Raw genomic sequence first — 13,782 nt, forward strand, 5'->3', positions numbered from 1 at the left:
TCATTAGATGTGCATTAGTCTTGTCAGTTCTAGAGTGTTGTTCCCCTGTTGCTATCAGTATCCTGGAGCTACCAGGCCCCTCTTAATTGCACACCATTAATATTTCCATTGTTTTTAAAATGCCCTCAGGCATAAATGTTTCCAGGTTCTTTTCCAAATAAATTCAGTTTCTTTAGGCAAAGCTGCTGTGCTGTTTCTATGGCCTGCCTCTCCACCCAGGCAGAAACTTCAGACAACTATACCTGAACTGGGGGTGGACATAGTAGGACACTTCTCCTGCAGTAACATCCCAGTGGGCATTCAGGGGAGATGGAAGTGCCTGGTTATTTCTGCCCATCTCCATGTAGAAACTTCACCCTGCAAATGAACTTAAGCAGAAGATATTGGGATCCCATTATTATTGGCCTGTCATGCCTGAGGTCAAGCCCTCACCCTATCTATAATTGGGAGTTAGTGCAGGGAATGGTGCTTTTGTAATGTGGAGCTGTGGTAGAATAAAAGACACTGGTACCCTTTTCCTGGGGTAAAAGTATAGCCCTAGACCAGGGACTGGGGGGGACAGGGAGTCCTTGTCTTCTCGGCTATGTCCATACCAGGGGTAGAGCTTGTCACATAGAGCTGGGGAAGCTAGGACAGATTATAGTGCAAATTCCATATTCTATTTTTGCTGAGATTTAGTAGATTTTTTTGAATGAATGTTTATTCATTTGCTGTATGTCCTTACGACAATTTCTAGGGACTTTAACTGTGTGTGTGTGTACATATGTACACATTCGTAAACCAATTAAATGGTGATTCACTGGAGAGTGGGTCCACCAAGATCCTCAGACAACTTTTCTGGAAGTCCTGTACCTACCTTTAAATGTTGATATTCCTCAGGGAGATTTTCACTATCCTCTGTACAACCTCTCCTGGGTGACCTTGTGGTATACCCACCTCTTCACCTACTGCTTATCTACTGATGATTCCAAAATCTACTCATTCTGCTCATTCTTCTTTCTTAGGATGCACATCTGTATAGCTCTGGCCTTGTGGATGTGTCCAAGTTAATTAATATCCCTTGGGTACCAGAAACTAACAGTTATAAAACTAATCTCAGTTCCCATTGTGGCGCAGCAGAAATGAATCCGACTAGGAACCATGAGGTTGTGGGTTCAATCCATGGCCTCGCTCAGTGGGTTAAGGATCCAGCCTTGCTGTGAGCTGCGGGGTTGGTTGCAGACGTGGCTCGGATTTGGTGTTGCTGTGGCTGTGGTGTTGGCTGGCAGCTTCAGCTCCAATTCGACCCCTAGCCTGGGAACTTCCATATGCCGTGGGTGTGGCCCTAAAAAGCACACACACACACACACACACACACACACACACACTAAAAAAAATAAATAAATAAAACTAATCTCATCTTCTCAACCTTCCATGACTAACAGTTTTGTTCTATTAGAGTCCATCTAAGGGAATCAACTTATTTGCTTCAGCCACTTACCTTTAAATATATCCATATCTACCTCTCTTTCATCTCCCACACCCAATTAATCAACTCAGGCCCCTTTAATTTTTTTTTTCTTTTTACGGCTGCACCTGTGGCATATGGAAGTTCCTAGGCTAGGGGTCAGATAGGAGCTGCAGCTGCCGGCCTGCACCACAGCCACAGCAACACTGGATCTGAGCCACCTCTGGAAACTACAGAGCACCTTGCAGCAATGTCAGATCCTTAGGCCACTGAGTGAGGCCAGAGATCAAACCTGCATCTTCACGGATACTGTGTCGGGTTCTTAACCCACTGAGCCACAACGGGGACTCCAACTCATGCCCCTTTAAACACCATATGTTTCTAAAATGTGTCCACTCCTGTCAATGTGGTCAATAATGTAGTTCAGGTCACCATCATTTCTTATCTGAACTATTATCACAATCTTCTCTCCATTTTCAAATAATTTTCCACTCTTTAGACAAGTTGATGTTATCTCTCTTCTCCTCAAATCCCTGAACAAGTCACATCAGACTTTATATAATCTGGCTTTTTCTTATCCCATTGGCTTCATCTTTTAGGAGATCCTTTCTTGTGTACACACTCAAACTATGTTCTAAACAAGCTCCTGTTCCTAAAACATCATACTTTGACTTCTGGAACCTCATGCCTGTTTTTTGTTTTGTTTTGTTTTGTCTTTTTCTAGTGCAGCACTCATGGCATATGGAGGTTTCCCAGGCTAGGGGTCTAGTCGGAGCTGTAGCTGCCAGCCTATGCCAGAGCCACAGCAACGCCAGATCCGAGCCACATCTTCGACCTACACCACAGGTCACAGCAACATCAGATCCTTAACCCACTGGGCAAGGCCAGGGATCGAACCCACAACCTTATGGTTCCTAGTCGGATTCGTTAACCATTGAGCCACAATGGGAACTCCTGTTCTTTCTTGAGGAATACTGTCCCACTACTTCTCCTGGCTAAGCCCTATTCACCCTTCAGGTTCCAGGTTACATGGGCACTTTTTCTGAGGCTCTCTCATTCTTGCTAAACTATGTTAGTCCCCCCTCCTATGTGCTGGCGGATCCCACTGAATCCCCACTGTCATAAAAAAAAAAAGTACATTTTGGGAGTTCCCATTGTGGCTCAGTGGTAACAAACCTGACTAGTATCCATGAGGATGTGGGTTGGATCCCTGGCTTTGCTCAGTGGATTAAGGATCCTGCATGACTGTGGCTGTGGTGTAGGCCGGCAGCTGCAGCTCCAATTTGACCCCTAGTCTGGGAACTTGCGCATGCCACAGGTGTGGCCAAAAAAAAAAAAAAAATACAATTTGTTGGCATTTCTTGTTTTATCATTGGTCTCCCCAATACATTGGGGGCTCCAGTTGCAAGGATGGAGGTACTAGATAAATGTAAATACTTTCCTATTTATCTACTGGGTTAAAGCAAGATGAAAAAACATAGCTTAAAGACTTCAACATTTTACTAATTGGGACATGATAGAGGGCTTTTCTTCATATATATGAATATGTTAAATTATATAACATATATGAATATGATGTGTGTGTGTGTGTATATATATATATATATATATATATATATAAAACATATTAAGATTTAATTCAGGATTAGGAAAAAGGTAGTTGTAAATAGACCTGGACAACAGGGTGCTCTTGGGAAGCGAGGTATTCCTGGGAAGGGTTGCCTTGCTCTAAACAGAATGCATCCAGGACTGGGCTAATTCCTAAAATGTCCACTAGGGAGCATGATGCCATCCCTGGACCAAGAATGACTTTGCAGTGTATTTATGTCTTTGTGACACCCACAATAAGGTCTAAGTTTGAGTGAATAGACAAAAGGAAAAGAGAGAACTGATACTAACCTGTTACAAGTTCTCTATACCTTTAGCACGGGCCCCCAAAGAAGTCTAAACTTTCAGAGGTCATGGCCTGTTTTTTCACACTGCTGTGTAGGATTACACAAGGGCGTGGTGTTAAGTCTTTTTGGACCAGGGATGGGCTTTTTGGTTCCCTGTGTTTACTATTCTTGTAGGAGGTAGAGCACTGAGTTCCCTGTCAGATATTGTCAGTCCTGTTCTTCTTCATCTTAATATAGAGCATGCACTCGGAGTAACAGAAAACTGAATTTCTGTCTCCAGCTCATCACATTCTAGCTCTTTGAACCATGCCATTGATTTCAGGTTCACATCTTTGATTCTAGGAATATAAATGTGAGACACTTTGAGTACTTTGCAGAAGATTGAGTTGTGGGAGAAGCTTTTCCTTCTCCATGGTGGGATTCATTTTATCCAAGATTTGAAATTACAGCCTCTCAAGTTTTGGGTAGTGATGGGGAGCAGGGAGCAGAGGGACTTTTCTAGGCCATTTGGAGTCACTCTGAGTTAGGGAACTGGTCTAGCAATGGAACCTAGTAAAGATCTCAGCTGTGCAGTAGTTGTAAATCATGTTCTTAGCCTCACATAATCTCATAATCTTCAGTAAAATCTCATTAAAAGTTATGGCCTTGCCTCTGGTGTGCTGTAGGAAATCAGGAATGGATGAGGGCACATTCTGGGATAAAAAGGTAGGAGAAGGAGAACAGGATTCCATTTCCTGAGTCCAGAATGGTGGTGTCCTTGTTTACCAGTTGAGAAATCAGTGTCCCCAGAAGAGCACAGGAGGATCAGAGGCTGCATAGAGGGAGTGACACAGTAGCTTGCTGAGGATCCAGAAAAGACAGAGGGAACCTAAAACAAGGTAGCAGCAGGTCTACTTTTAGCCAATATTTGCCAATCGTACAATTTAACAAAGGGCACCCTCTCTGAATTGACGCCCCATGCCCCTGCCAGCCTCAGTGTTTGGAGAGTAGAAACTGTGCAGACTCAGGAAACAAAAAATCCAAACCAAATCAAGCCTATTCTGCCTTGCATCAGCACTTGGTGAATAGAGAGCTCAGTCTAGATTTCACACCCAAGTTTTGTGCTATGCCTGGTGCACTTGTGAAGGAAAGAAGTAGGACAAATTCCATGATGGCCCTGAGCATTAGTCTAAAGAATTCTGAGGAACAGCAAGGTGCCTGTGTGCTATGTGCTGACCTACAAAAGGGGTCATGGATTTTTTTGAAGTATGTTAGGAGAAGGGGCTCACCTGTGCCATCTGTGGTTGGGTTACTTATGTTTGAAAAGAAAAGAGGTTGGAAAAAAAATGTATATTTACCTTGGTTATTTGGGGTAGGGGGATCATACGTGATTTTTGATTCATTTATTTGGGGGAGAATTCCCCAAATTTTCTGAAATTAAGATGAATTAAGTTTTGTGCAGTCACAGTATCGTAGCCAAAGAGGTTTATCTGAGGCACAGTAATTGCTAATTGAAAAAATTTCTCAAGATGAATTAATTTTGTAATCAGAAAAAATTCCATTCTTTTATGCTAAACTATAGAATGGGGAGTGGAACCTAAGCTTATGTCTGCCACTGGAGTTCAAAGTTTTCTGGTCATGTTTGACATACTGATGGGGCTGAAGGTCTTTTTGCATGTAGACCTGGGAGACCTCCAAGCAAAGAATTCACACTAAGGGAAGAGCAAGTCCACCGGTATTTTAGCTCAGCAACAAAAGCTAGGTTTTTGGAGGGGAGGAGAGAGTCTGGCTCGCTGGGCTGTAGACTTGTCTTCTGACCAACTCTCTCTAACGAAGTCTTAGGGATAGAGGTGGGCCTCCAAGTAAACTCTGAAGAATTTTTTTTTCAATTTTTATTATGGAAAATTTCAAACATGTACAAAAGTATAGAGAATAGGAACGAACTCCCAAATATCCGTCACACAGCTTCAATAGTTATCAATTTATCACCAATCTCATTTCATCTATATGCTCACTTATACCCCACCCTCAGATTATTTTGAAGGAAATATCAGTAGCATGTCATTTCATCTGCCAAATTTACAGTACATTTCTCTAAAAGATAAGGATTAAAAAATATATAACCACAGTACCATTATCACACCTAAAAAAAAAAAAACCCAATACATTGGGGAGATGTGTTTTTAAAATTCTGTAAGGATTAAGGAAACAATCAGTACATTTCACTGGTACTATGAGGAAGGGTGTAACGCTCAATTGGAGCCCAAGGTTTTTTCCCATGTGATTGCTTTACGATGCAAAAGAAAGAAAACAACCATACTAAAGCCACTTTAAGGGCCTTTGCAGGGAGCTGGGGAAGAGTGCTGACATCACAAACCCCATGGCAGAACTCTGGAAAATCTCCTCTGAATATCTCTGGCATTTTCTTAAAGTTGCTCTCCAGGAGGTAGCTGATTCAAGCCCTCTCTAAATTTTTCATTCTCTGTTCCCCTCTCACAGAAGTTTTTTTTTTTTTTCCATCAGTGCCTCTTCCAAGTGACAATTTAGCTGTCTCTGAGCCCTCTGCATTCTCTTCTGCAGAAACCAACCAGGTGAGATGAGGAACTCGCTAAGTGTACTGGAAAAAGGGTATGAAAACTGTGGCCAACTGAATTAGTAGGAGATGCAAAAGAAACCTAGGCAAACTAAGTGGCGTGATTAACTTTGGAAACTGCCTACAGCAGTCTTTGTTGCCTCTGGCATCAAGTAATACAGTATATTAAATCTTTAAAATGAGAAAAACGATCTTTTCTCCAGAGGGATGTTAAGAATGAAAGAAATGGTTAGGACAAGTGCAAAAATGGTAAATCTATTATTTGGATATCATTTTATACTTTTTTAAAAAATCACATTATCTTGTGTTCATTGTATTTATTTTTAGCTAGTTTTATAGCAAGTGATTTTTTTTTGAATAAAATTTTAAGCAAAGTAACAACAGCACAAAAACACTGAGGTTGTTACGCAAAGGACTCATTTTACAAAATGCTGCCTTAAGTGATGGGTAATCTTAAACCACCGTGTGGTATGACATAGAAACATGAGGAATCATTCTTGTCCTTGAACATCTTACAACTGCCTTGAAAAGTTTCTGAAACACCTGATACAGAAAAGCCACGCACGTGGTGCCTGGACAGCATATACTCTACTAGCACCGGATTGGAAGGGAAATGTTTTGCCATGTAGTGATTATAAAATATGAATTGAAATCAAAGAACCTTCAGTGATGTCAACCATATTTCAAGTAGTGTCTCAGATGTAGAATATGCAAAGAGAAAGGAAACATGGTCCTTGCTCTCCAGGATATCATGGTCTATTGAAGAAGGCAGACACATCAAAAGAGCACAGCAAAAGGCTACAGGTGATGAATAAGAGTCTGTTCATGTACAACAGTACAACCACTGGGCCAAAAGGAATCAGTGGAATAGACAGGGAAGGAGTGTCCCAAGATGTAGGAGGAAAACCAGATGAGCTGTCTCCTTGGGAACATGGAAGCGCTCACCTATACTTGACAATTCCATTGATCAATGGTTCACATCAATGATTCTTTCAAAGCAATCTTGGATATCTTTGCTGTTCGTCTAAAGAAACAAACCAACATACAATTAGCAGGCTTATACTAATTTGGCAATTCTCTCAACCGATACATTTACAGAGGGCTTATTATCGGCATCACTCACTTCGCATGTGGAAAGCCTTCAGAGAATTATCTAATGCAGAGGCATTGCAAGTCTGGATCAGCAGCTGAGGGAGCTACAGGTCAATATATATTACAAAACAAAAAAGTCAGGAAAGCAGTGATACCAGAGGTTTTGCAAAAGGGCGAGAGGATCATCTAAGACATTAAAAAAAAATGCTAAATGCCACGTTCTGGACTCTAGGCTTATAGAAATTCAGGCTGGTTCCTACTCATCAAAAATGTTGTGGTCCCATGACCACACAGCCATGAAAATAGGTGAATACAATAAATTGTGAGAACCATGACACACAGATAAGGGGCTATCTTGACCCAGGTGGTCAGGAAAGGCTTCTCAGAGGAAAACTTTATGAAGTTTAACTATTTTTAATATCTTTAGGTTTATATTAAAAAACCCGAGCACCTGCTATTTAGCTAACTTGGCTGAAGTTACAGAATTAGCAAAAACTGGAATCAGTTTTAAATCCTTGGCCTGTTTGACTTCAAAGCTACACTGTGCTTTCTGTCACATCGAACTCTCATAAAAACACCGAGTTTTACTTCAGTCAACATACTGACTTTTCCATTTCTCATTGTGCTGTGTGCCCATGCAACATTTAAAATCTGCTAACTGTAGTATACCAGTTTTATCAGGAGACAACTATCGAGAAAATACTGAAGAAAGTGGTAGTGCCTGGTGGCTTCCCCCATATGGGATGCCTGGAAGTAAAAGCTCTCTCTGCTCAGCCAAATACCCATTATTTGTGTGTGTGTACATGTACAGACACTATTTCTTGAAATATTTTTATACATTATAAACACAGCACCAATTAATCCCAGTGTTCCAGTGTATCTATATTAATCTTTAGAGATTTTTTTAATATACATTAAAAAAATTAAAAAATTCTTGGCCATGCCTGTGGCATGTGGAAGTTCCCAGGCCAGGGATCGAACCTGCGCCACAGCAGCAACCAAACTGCTGCAGTGACAACACTGGATCCTTAACCTCCTGTACCACAAGGGAACTCCCAGAAAACATACTTCTGATTCATTTCTACAAACTTCCATTACCTGTGAAGAGTATTCTTTTTCCTTATTTTATGAAGGGGAGGGCTCAAAAACCAACCAAACAACATATAAATGACTTTTTAACACTCAAAGAAGGGGAAAAAAATCCCAACTGTACATCAATCTTTGGAGCACTGGGGTAGTAGAAATTTTCTATGAACTCTGCTCACCTGTTTAGCCTGAAACTGTTGGTCTTAAAGGAAAAAAAATCTCCTTGGAACTTTAAACTATTCTGACTAGGCTAGGTTCCAAAGAATATGTCACAAAAATTACTTCAATGATTCTGAGTCAACTCCGAAAAAACAGCACAACATACTTTAAGTATTTCTGGCAAAAATACCTAAACCCCACAATATATTTATTTGTAGGATAAATTTTAAATAAAAGGTTAATATGAATGTTGTGCACTTTTGCCTTTGTCAGATACTTAATTTAAAAACCAAGTAAGATTGTGCATCATTACCTCTAGGAATAACAAGTTAAGGCTCCAAAGTATTTGTGACAGCATTTCAGGTTGAAGGGATATTTATCTGCAAAAATGTCTGTAAAATAAGAACCCAGTATATCTGCTGTGTTAGTGTTAATGCAGAATTTAAGAATCTTCTTGAATAACTAGTTATTTGGGGGAAATATATTTGGGTCTATTTGAGATTGTATGAATAGTAAAAGTCAATTTGTTTGGAAACAAAAACATGTGCTCAAACATATATTCGATATATAGCACTTTCATAGAGAAAAAACAAAAGTACTCAATAACCATATTTAATCAAACAATATAACTTAGATAATAAAACTGTTATGGGTTTTAAAAACACACTCATTTTGTTTAATAGCATTAGTACAGAAAATGTTTTGTGAATAGAAATTTATACCTAATCTGTACTTGAATGTATAATAAGATTTGTTTTCAAAACAGTGGTACCAAACTTCTTTAGAAAGTGGAATAAAACCCAAGTTTAGAAGCAATCATATAAACATGTTACTAGTTTGGAGAGTTAAAATGCAACCAAATGGAAAAAAAAAAATTGAGTCTTTTGAAGAATAAAACACATATAGCACACAAGGGGACAGCACAAAAGAGTATATGTTCTAAAATTCAATATAAAGTTCAAAAGGAAAACTGTTCCATGGTCTTAAAAGACATGAGGGCAGAGTACTAATTAGGAAGAGGAATGCAATGGGATTTGAGTTACAAGCAATGGTAATTCTTGAACTGAACTCTCCTTACATATATGTGCTCACTATGTAAAGATTCATTAAGCTGTAAGATTTGTCAATTGTTCTATATGTAGTACAGCAGTACACACAACTATGAATTTTTTTAACAAAGGGTAAATTCTTTTAAATCTTCAGCAGGAATAACTGTGCTTAAAAAAAGGTTACTTTGAGGACTAACAAATGTTTTGAATAACCATTATTTTCTACCTTATACTTATTATTTAGTATTAGGATGATTTATTGATTGATTTATTTGCTTTTTTAGGGCTGCACCTGAGCCATATCGAAGCTCCCTGGCTTGGGGTCTAATGGGAGCTGTGGCTGCTGGCCTGGGCCACAGCCACAGCCCTGTGGGATCTGAGCTGCATCTGTGACCTACACCACAGCTCACGGCAATATCAGATCCATAACCCACTGAGCAAGGCCAGGAATCAGATCCCCATCTTCATGGATACTAATCAGATTCTTAACCCTTTGAGCCACAATGGGAACTCTTGAGGATGTTTTAAAAGTGCTCAAGTGTTATATATCGAATGACCATTCTACCCTGATGCCTCTTCGGAATGTAGATTTTCCCTCTACCAAACTGCGGATATGACTAGATGGAAAAAGGTAGTTGCAGAAGAGAGGCTTATACACTTTAGACAGAACCCCTAACTACAAACAAGTACTGAAGCAAATGTAAGAGCTTTTAACCTGGCGCCCAAGAAAGTTTGTTGTGTGACACAAAACGTTTATCCTAAATCTTTATGAGAGAGTGTTCAGGTGTCCTAACAGTTTGAGAAGCCTCTAACAACCTGAATATCATGAAAGCTAACTCAGTCCACTGGGACGTAATTACCATGTAATATTCCTTTCCTTTGGCTACTGGTATTCAGACAAGTTTAAGGAGACTATCACAAATTCAAATATACAAAAGAACTTTCGTTCAAAGACTAGTTTAGGTCAAGAGAACCATGGTTGTTCTAGGGCACTGAGACAGAAGCAATGGGAGTTGCAAGTTGACCATGGTAAATCATACTCTGAATAGTTTTCATGAACAGGTACAGAGCAGGACGTGTGTGGCTAAAAATACCTTCCCAGGGGGGTTTACTCTTAAAAAAATAAAATTCTGCTAAGCTACGTTTGGGCCATATGGGAAAATGGTCGTTTTTCAAGTAAGAGGTAAAAAATGACCAGTTGCAAAAGTGTGCTGAAAATCAAATATCGACACACGAATAGAGAAATTTCCGAAAAGGGCAAATGAGATCACATTTCTGAAGACTGCTCAGTGAGAAAGCACGAGATGTCCAATTTCAGAAACACTTTTTTGGAAATACAAAACTGGTCCTTCAAATCAATTCCCACGGTAGAAGGGCTTGCGGACTAGGGTGAAAGCTGTGAATGAGAAAACCACCTATGAAAAAATGACTGAAAATGCCACACAACCAAAGTGATCCGATTTCCAAGGCCTTGACTACAACGCAAACCACAAGACTGGTACCCAAAACGCAACGCACCTGCACGCGCAAGCACATGCGCGCATGCACACACAACACACACACACACACACATAGAGTCCGGGTGAGCACCTTTAAAAGCAAACAAAAACACTCCTGTGACTTTGGCTTTCCGAAATGTTACAGGGCTACCAAGAAGAGATTCTGAAAAGCCTCTGAAAAACGTGCAAATTGCCTGGAAACAAACAGTGCCTGGCCACTGAGACAGTTTGCAAGCCTGATTCAGAGGTCTGCCAAGGAAACAAAAGAAGCCTCTCTCCTCCCGGTGAGAGGGCACACGCTCTCAGAGGTGCTCCGGGCACTATTTATTGTAAGGTAGGCGGAAAGCAGACGTCTGTGCAGGAGCGGTACATACTAGGGAGCGCTCTCTGGCAGGGACGGGGCCACGGAGTTTCCATTGGTTGAGGAGCCGCCCAGCTTTAGTTTTTCCAGGTATTCGGCATGCACGGGTTTGTGGCACTGGAGAACCTTGATGGCATCTTCGATTTTGAACCACTCTCGCTTCCTCCCAATGCTCACCGAATCTTCCCAATCCTCCAGAATCTCAGTGACAGTCAGTACATACACGTACGTTCTGTGCTTGCGATCTTGGTTCTGCTCGAAAATGCCCAGGAGCCGGCCTAACTTCCCCTTGACTCCCGCCTCTTCGTACACCTCGCGGACGGCCGCACCGCCGGGCTCCTCCTCGGGCTCCATGCCCCCGCCCGGCACGATCCAGCGGTCCGGGTACCGACTGCTACTCACTAAGAGCACCTCGTCCTCGCGCTCGCTCCGGAAGCACAGGCACGCCGCCCGCTTCTTGAACCCCTCCGGGTCGTAGGTTCGCGTCTGGTTCGGCTTGCACTTCATCCTCGGGGCCGCCTGCGCCGGCCGCCCGCCCGCCCGCCCTCCCGCCGCTGCTCGGGTCCCGACGCCGCCCAGCAGAGGCGCTCCGAGGCGCTCGGGAGAGAAAGGGCCGCGGCGAGGGGCGAGGAGCGAGAGGCGCCTGAGCCCGCGAGCCCCGGGAGCTCGGGGAAGATGAGGCGGGGGCGGGGACGGGGACGGGGGCGGGGGCGCGCGAGGTACGTCAGTCGCTCCGTCCCCCGCGCGGCCGGCCGGGGGTCCTGGGCGCAGACGCCTGAGCAGGGGCGGTGCTACCGCCGCCGCCGCCGCCCCCGTCCCCGCCGCCGCCGCCGCGCCGCCGTCGTCGCCCGGGAGCCGCGAGCCCGCCACTCTGCACGGAGCCCACCCGCGTCTGTGGTGCGCGTCTCCCTCCCTCCTCAGGCTCCGGGCCGGGGTTGAGCGAGGTGAGGCGCGTGCGCGTCCTCGCCGCAGGGCGAGGGGCGGGGGCGGGGGTCTCGGGGCTCCCTCTTGTGCCCTGTGCCTCGGGCCCACTGCGCAGGCGCCCCGCGCCCCGCGCCCAGCGGGCTGGGACTCTCCATCCCGCGGGGGACATTCACTGCGTTGTGACTCTGGCCACCCTTCTGTCCACGTGTGCCTTTGAGGCAGACGCGGCTGTTTCTCCTCATCCTCACCCTCGCCACCGGGTTGCAGGAAGCACAAACGCAGTCCTTTTACACGCAGGACAGATGGCGGGGTAAGTCTGGTCACCGTCACTTTCGTCACCCATCATGAAGGGTGCTGGCTTGTTTCTTGGAAGGCCCCGGTTTTGTGCAGATGATCCTCGGTTTTCTTGGCAAAAAGCACCTAATAATCTTTGCTGAGTCATATCATGCAGTTTTATTTCTTCAACAGGTTCTTCGCCTTGCCAGGCAGCTTGACACAGCCCACAACTGACCACCTTTCTCGAACCCCTGTTGACGTCTTACCCAACCTCGGCCCCTCCGTGGGTTTCCTCATCAGAAAACTCTTCACCTACTTAGTTCAGACCTTTGCACTTTAGGTCATGGTCACCCAACTGCTGGAGAACCACCCCAAGGAAGCTTTGAGTAAATCCCAGGACTCTCCATCCTCCCCACACCCCAGCCTTCTCTCTTTCTCGTTGAGAAGTACTGGTTGAGGTTTTGGGAAACACGCCTAAGGCAATCCCTTCACAGTTTACATTTTGATGTTTGGAATTCTCTGGTCCTGGGACTCCAGCAAGGCCACTTGGTGCTCACTCACCTCTGTCTGGTCATCCTGCCCCCTTGGCCAAGAAGTGTTGCCCAGCCCACAGCCCCAGCTGTCACAACCGAAAGCCTTCCTCCTCCCTGTTAGTTTCCCTTATTGTTTCCCTGCTCTCACCACAGCGTTATGGCCAAGACCTCCGATGCCCCGGTACCTTTTGCCACATGGCGCCATAGTCATCTTTGTCTCTCTGTTCCCCACAGAAACTCTGCTGGTCTCAGGTAAGGAGGATCACAGCAACTCACTTTTCCAGTGACATAATCCACTCATCAAGGGGAAACGGAATGGAAAGGTACTTGGAAACTGTTTAAGAAATTTTGCAGTCGAGTTAAATAACCAGTTAGTTCAGCTTCCCAGGGTCTGCTCCAGCCCATATGTACCCAAAAGAGCTCATAAAAATGATTCTCTTCCCGGTGGCAAGACTACTGTCAACATCTAGAGCAAGATGCCAAAAATATGTGGGCATAATATAACAAAAACATATGAAGGCTATGATACAATGGAGACATAAAGAGAATGACTTCAACCCGTGGGCGTACTACTGCTAACGACCATATTTTAATGCTATTTGGGTGATCAAAAATCATCTGGAGGGAAGTAACAGTCCATGGTTAAAAACAATCTAGGAAGGAGTTCCCATGGTGGCTTAGCAGTAACAAACCCAACTAGCATTCATAAGGACGTGGGTTTGATCCCTGGCCCCAATAAGTGGGTAATGGATCCAGCGTTGCCGTGACCTGCAGTGTAATTCACAGATGTGGCTTGGATCTGGCCTTGCTACAGCTGTGGTGTAGGCTAGCAGCTGCAGCTCTGATTCAAACCCTAGCCTGGGTACTTCCATATGCCACAGGTGCAGCC

General features: G+C 43.7%; 1 protein-coding gene across 2 annotated transcripts; it reads right to left on the bottom strand.

Moving 5' to 3' along the window:
* Positions 4,918-11,735, bottom strand: NUDT11 (nudix hydrolase 11). 2 transcript variants are annotated; one of them, XM_003360326.4, is made up of 2 exons: positions 11,174-11,683; positions 4,918-6,938 (listed from the first exon to the last, which is right to left on the bottom strand). In XM_003360326.4, coding segments are annotated over exons 1-2 (495 nt in total). In that variant the 5' UTR covers positions 11,668-11,683; the 3' UTR covers positions 4,918-6,937. The 2 variants fall into 2 exon arrangements, with proteins under 2 accessions (XP_003360374.1, XP_020935758.1); XM_021080099.1 differs by lacking the exon at positions 4,918-6,938 and having other exon boundaries at positions 6,945-11,735.

The sequence above is a fragment of the Sus scrofa genome, chromosome X (genome assembly GCF_000003025.6).
Source record: "Sus scrofa isolate TJ Tabasco breed Duroc chromosome X, Sscrofa11.1, whole genome shotgun sequence".
Lineage (NCBI taxonomy): Eukaryota > Metazoa > Chordata > Mammalia > Artiodactyla > Suidae > Sus > Sus scrofa.

Excerpts from the sequence above, each read along its gene's own strand:
- NUDT11 (XM_003360326.4), bottom strand. The coding sequence starts at position 11,667 with ATGAAGTGCAAGCCGAACCAGACGCGAACCTACGACCCGGAGGGGTTC.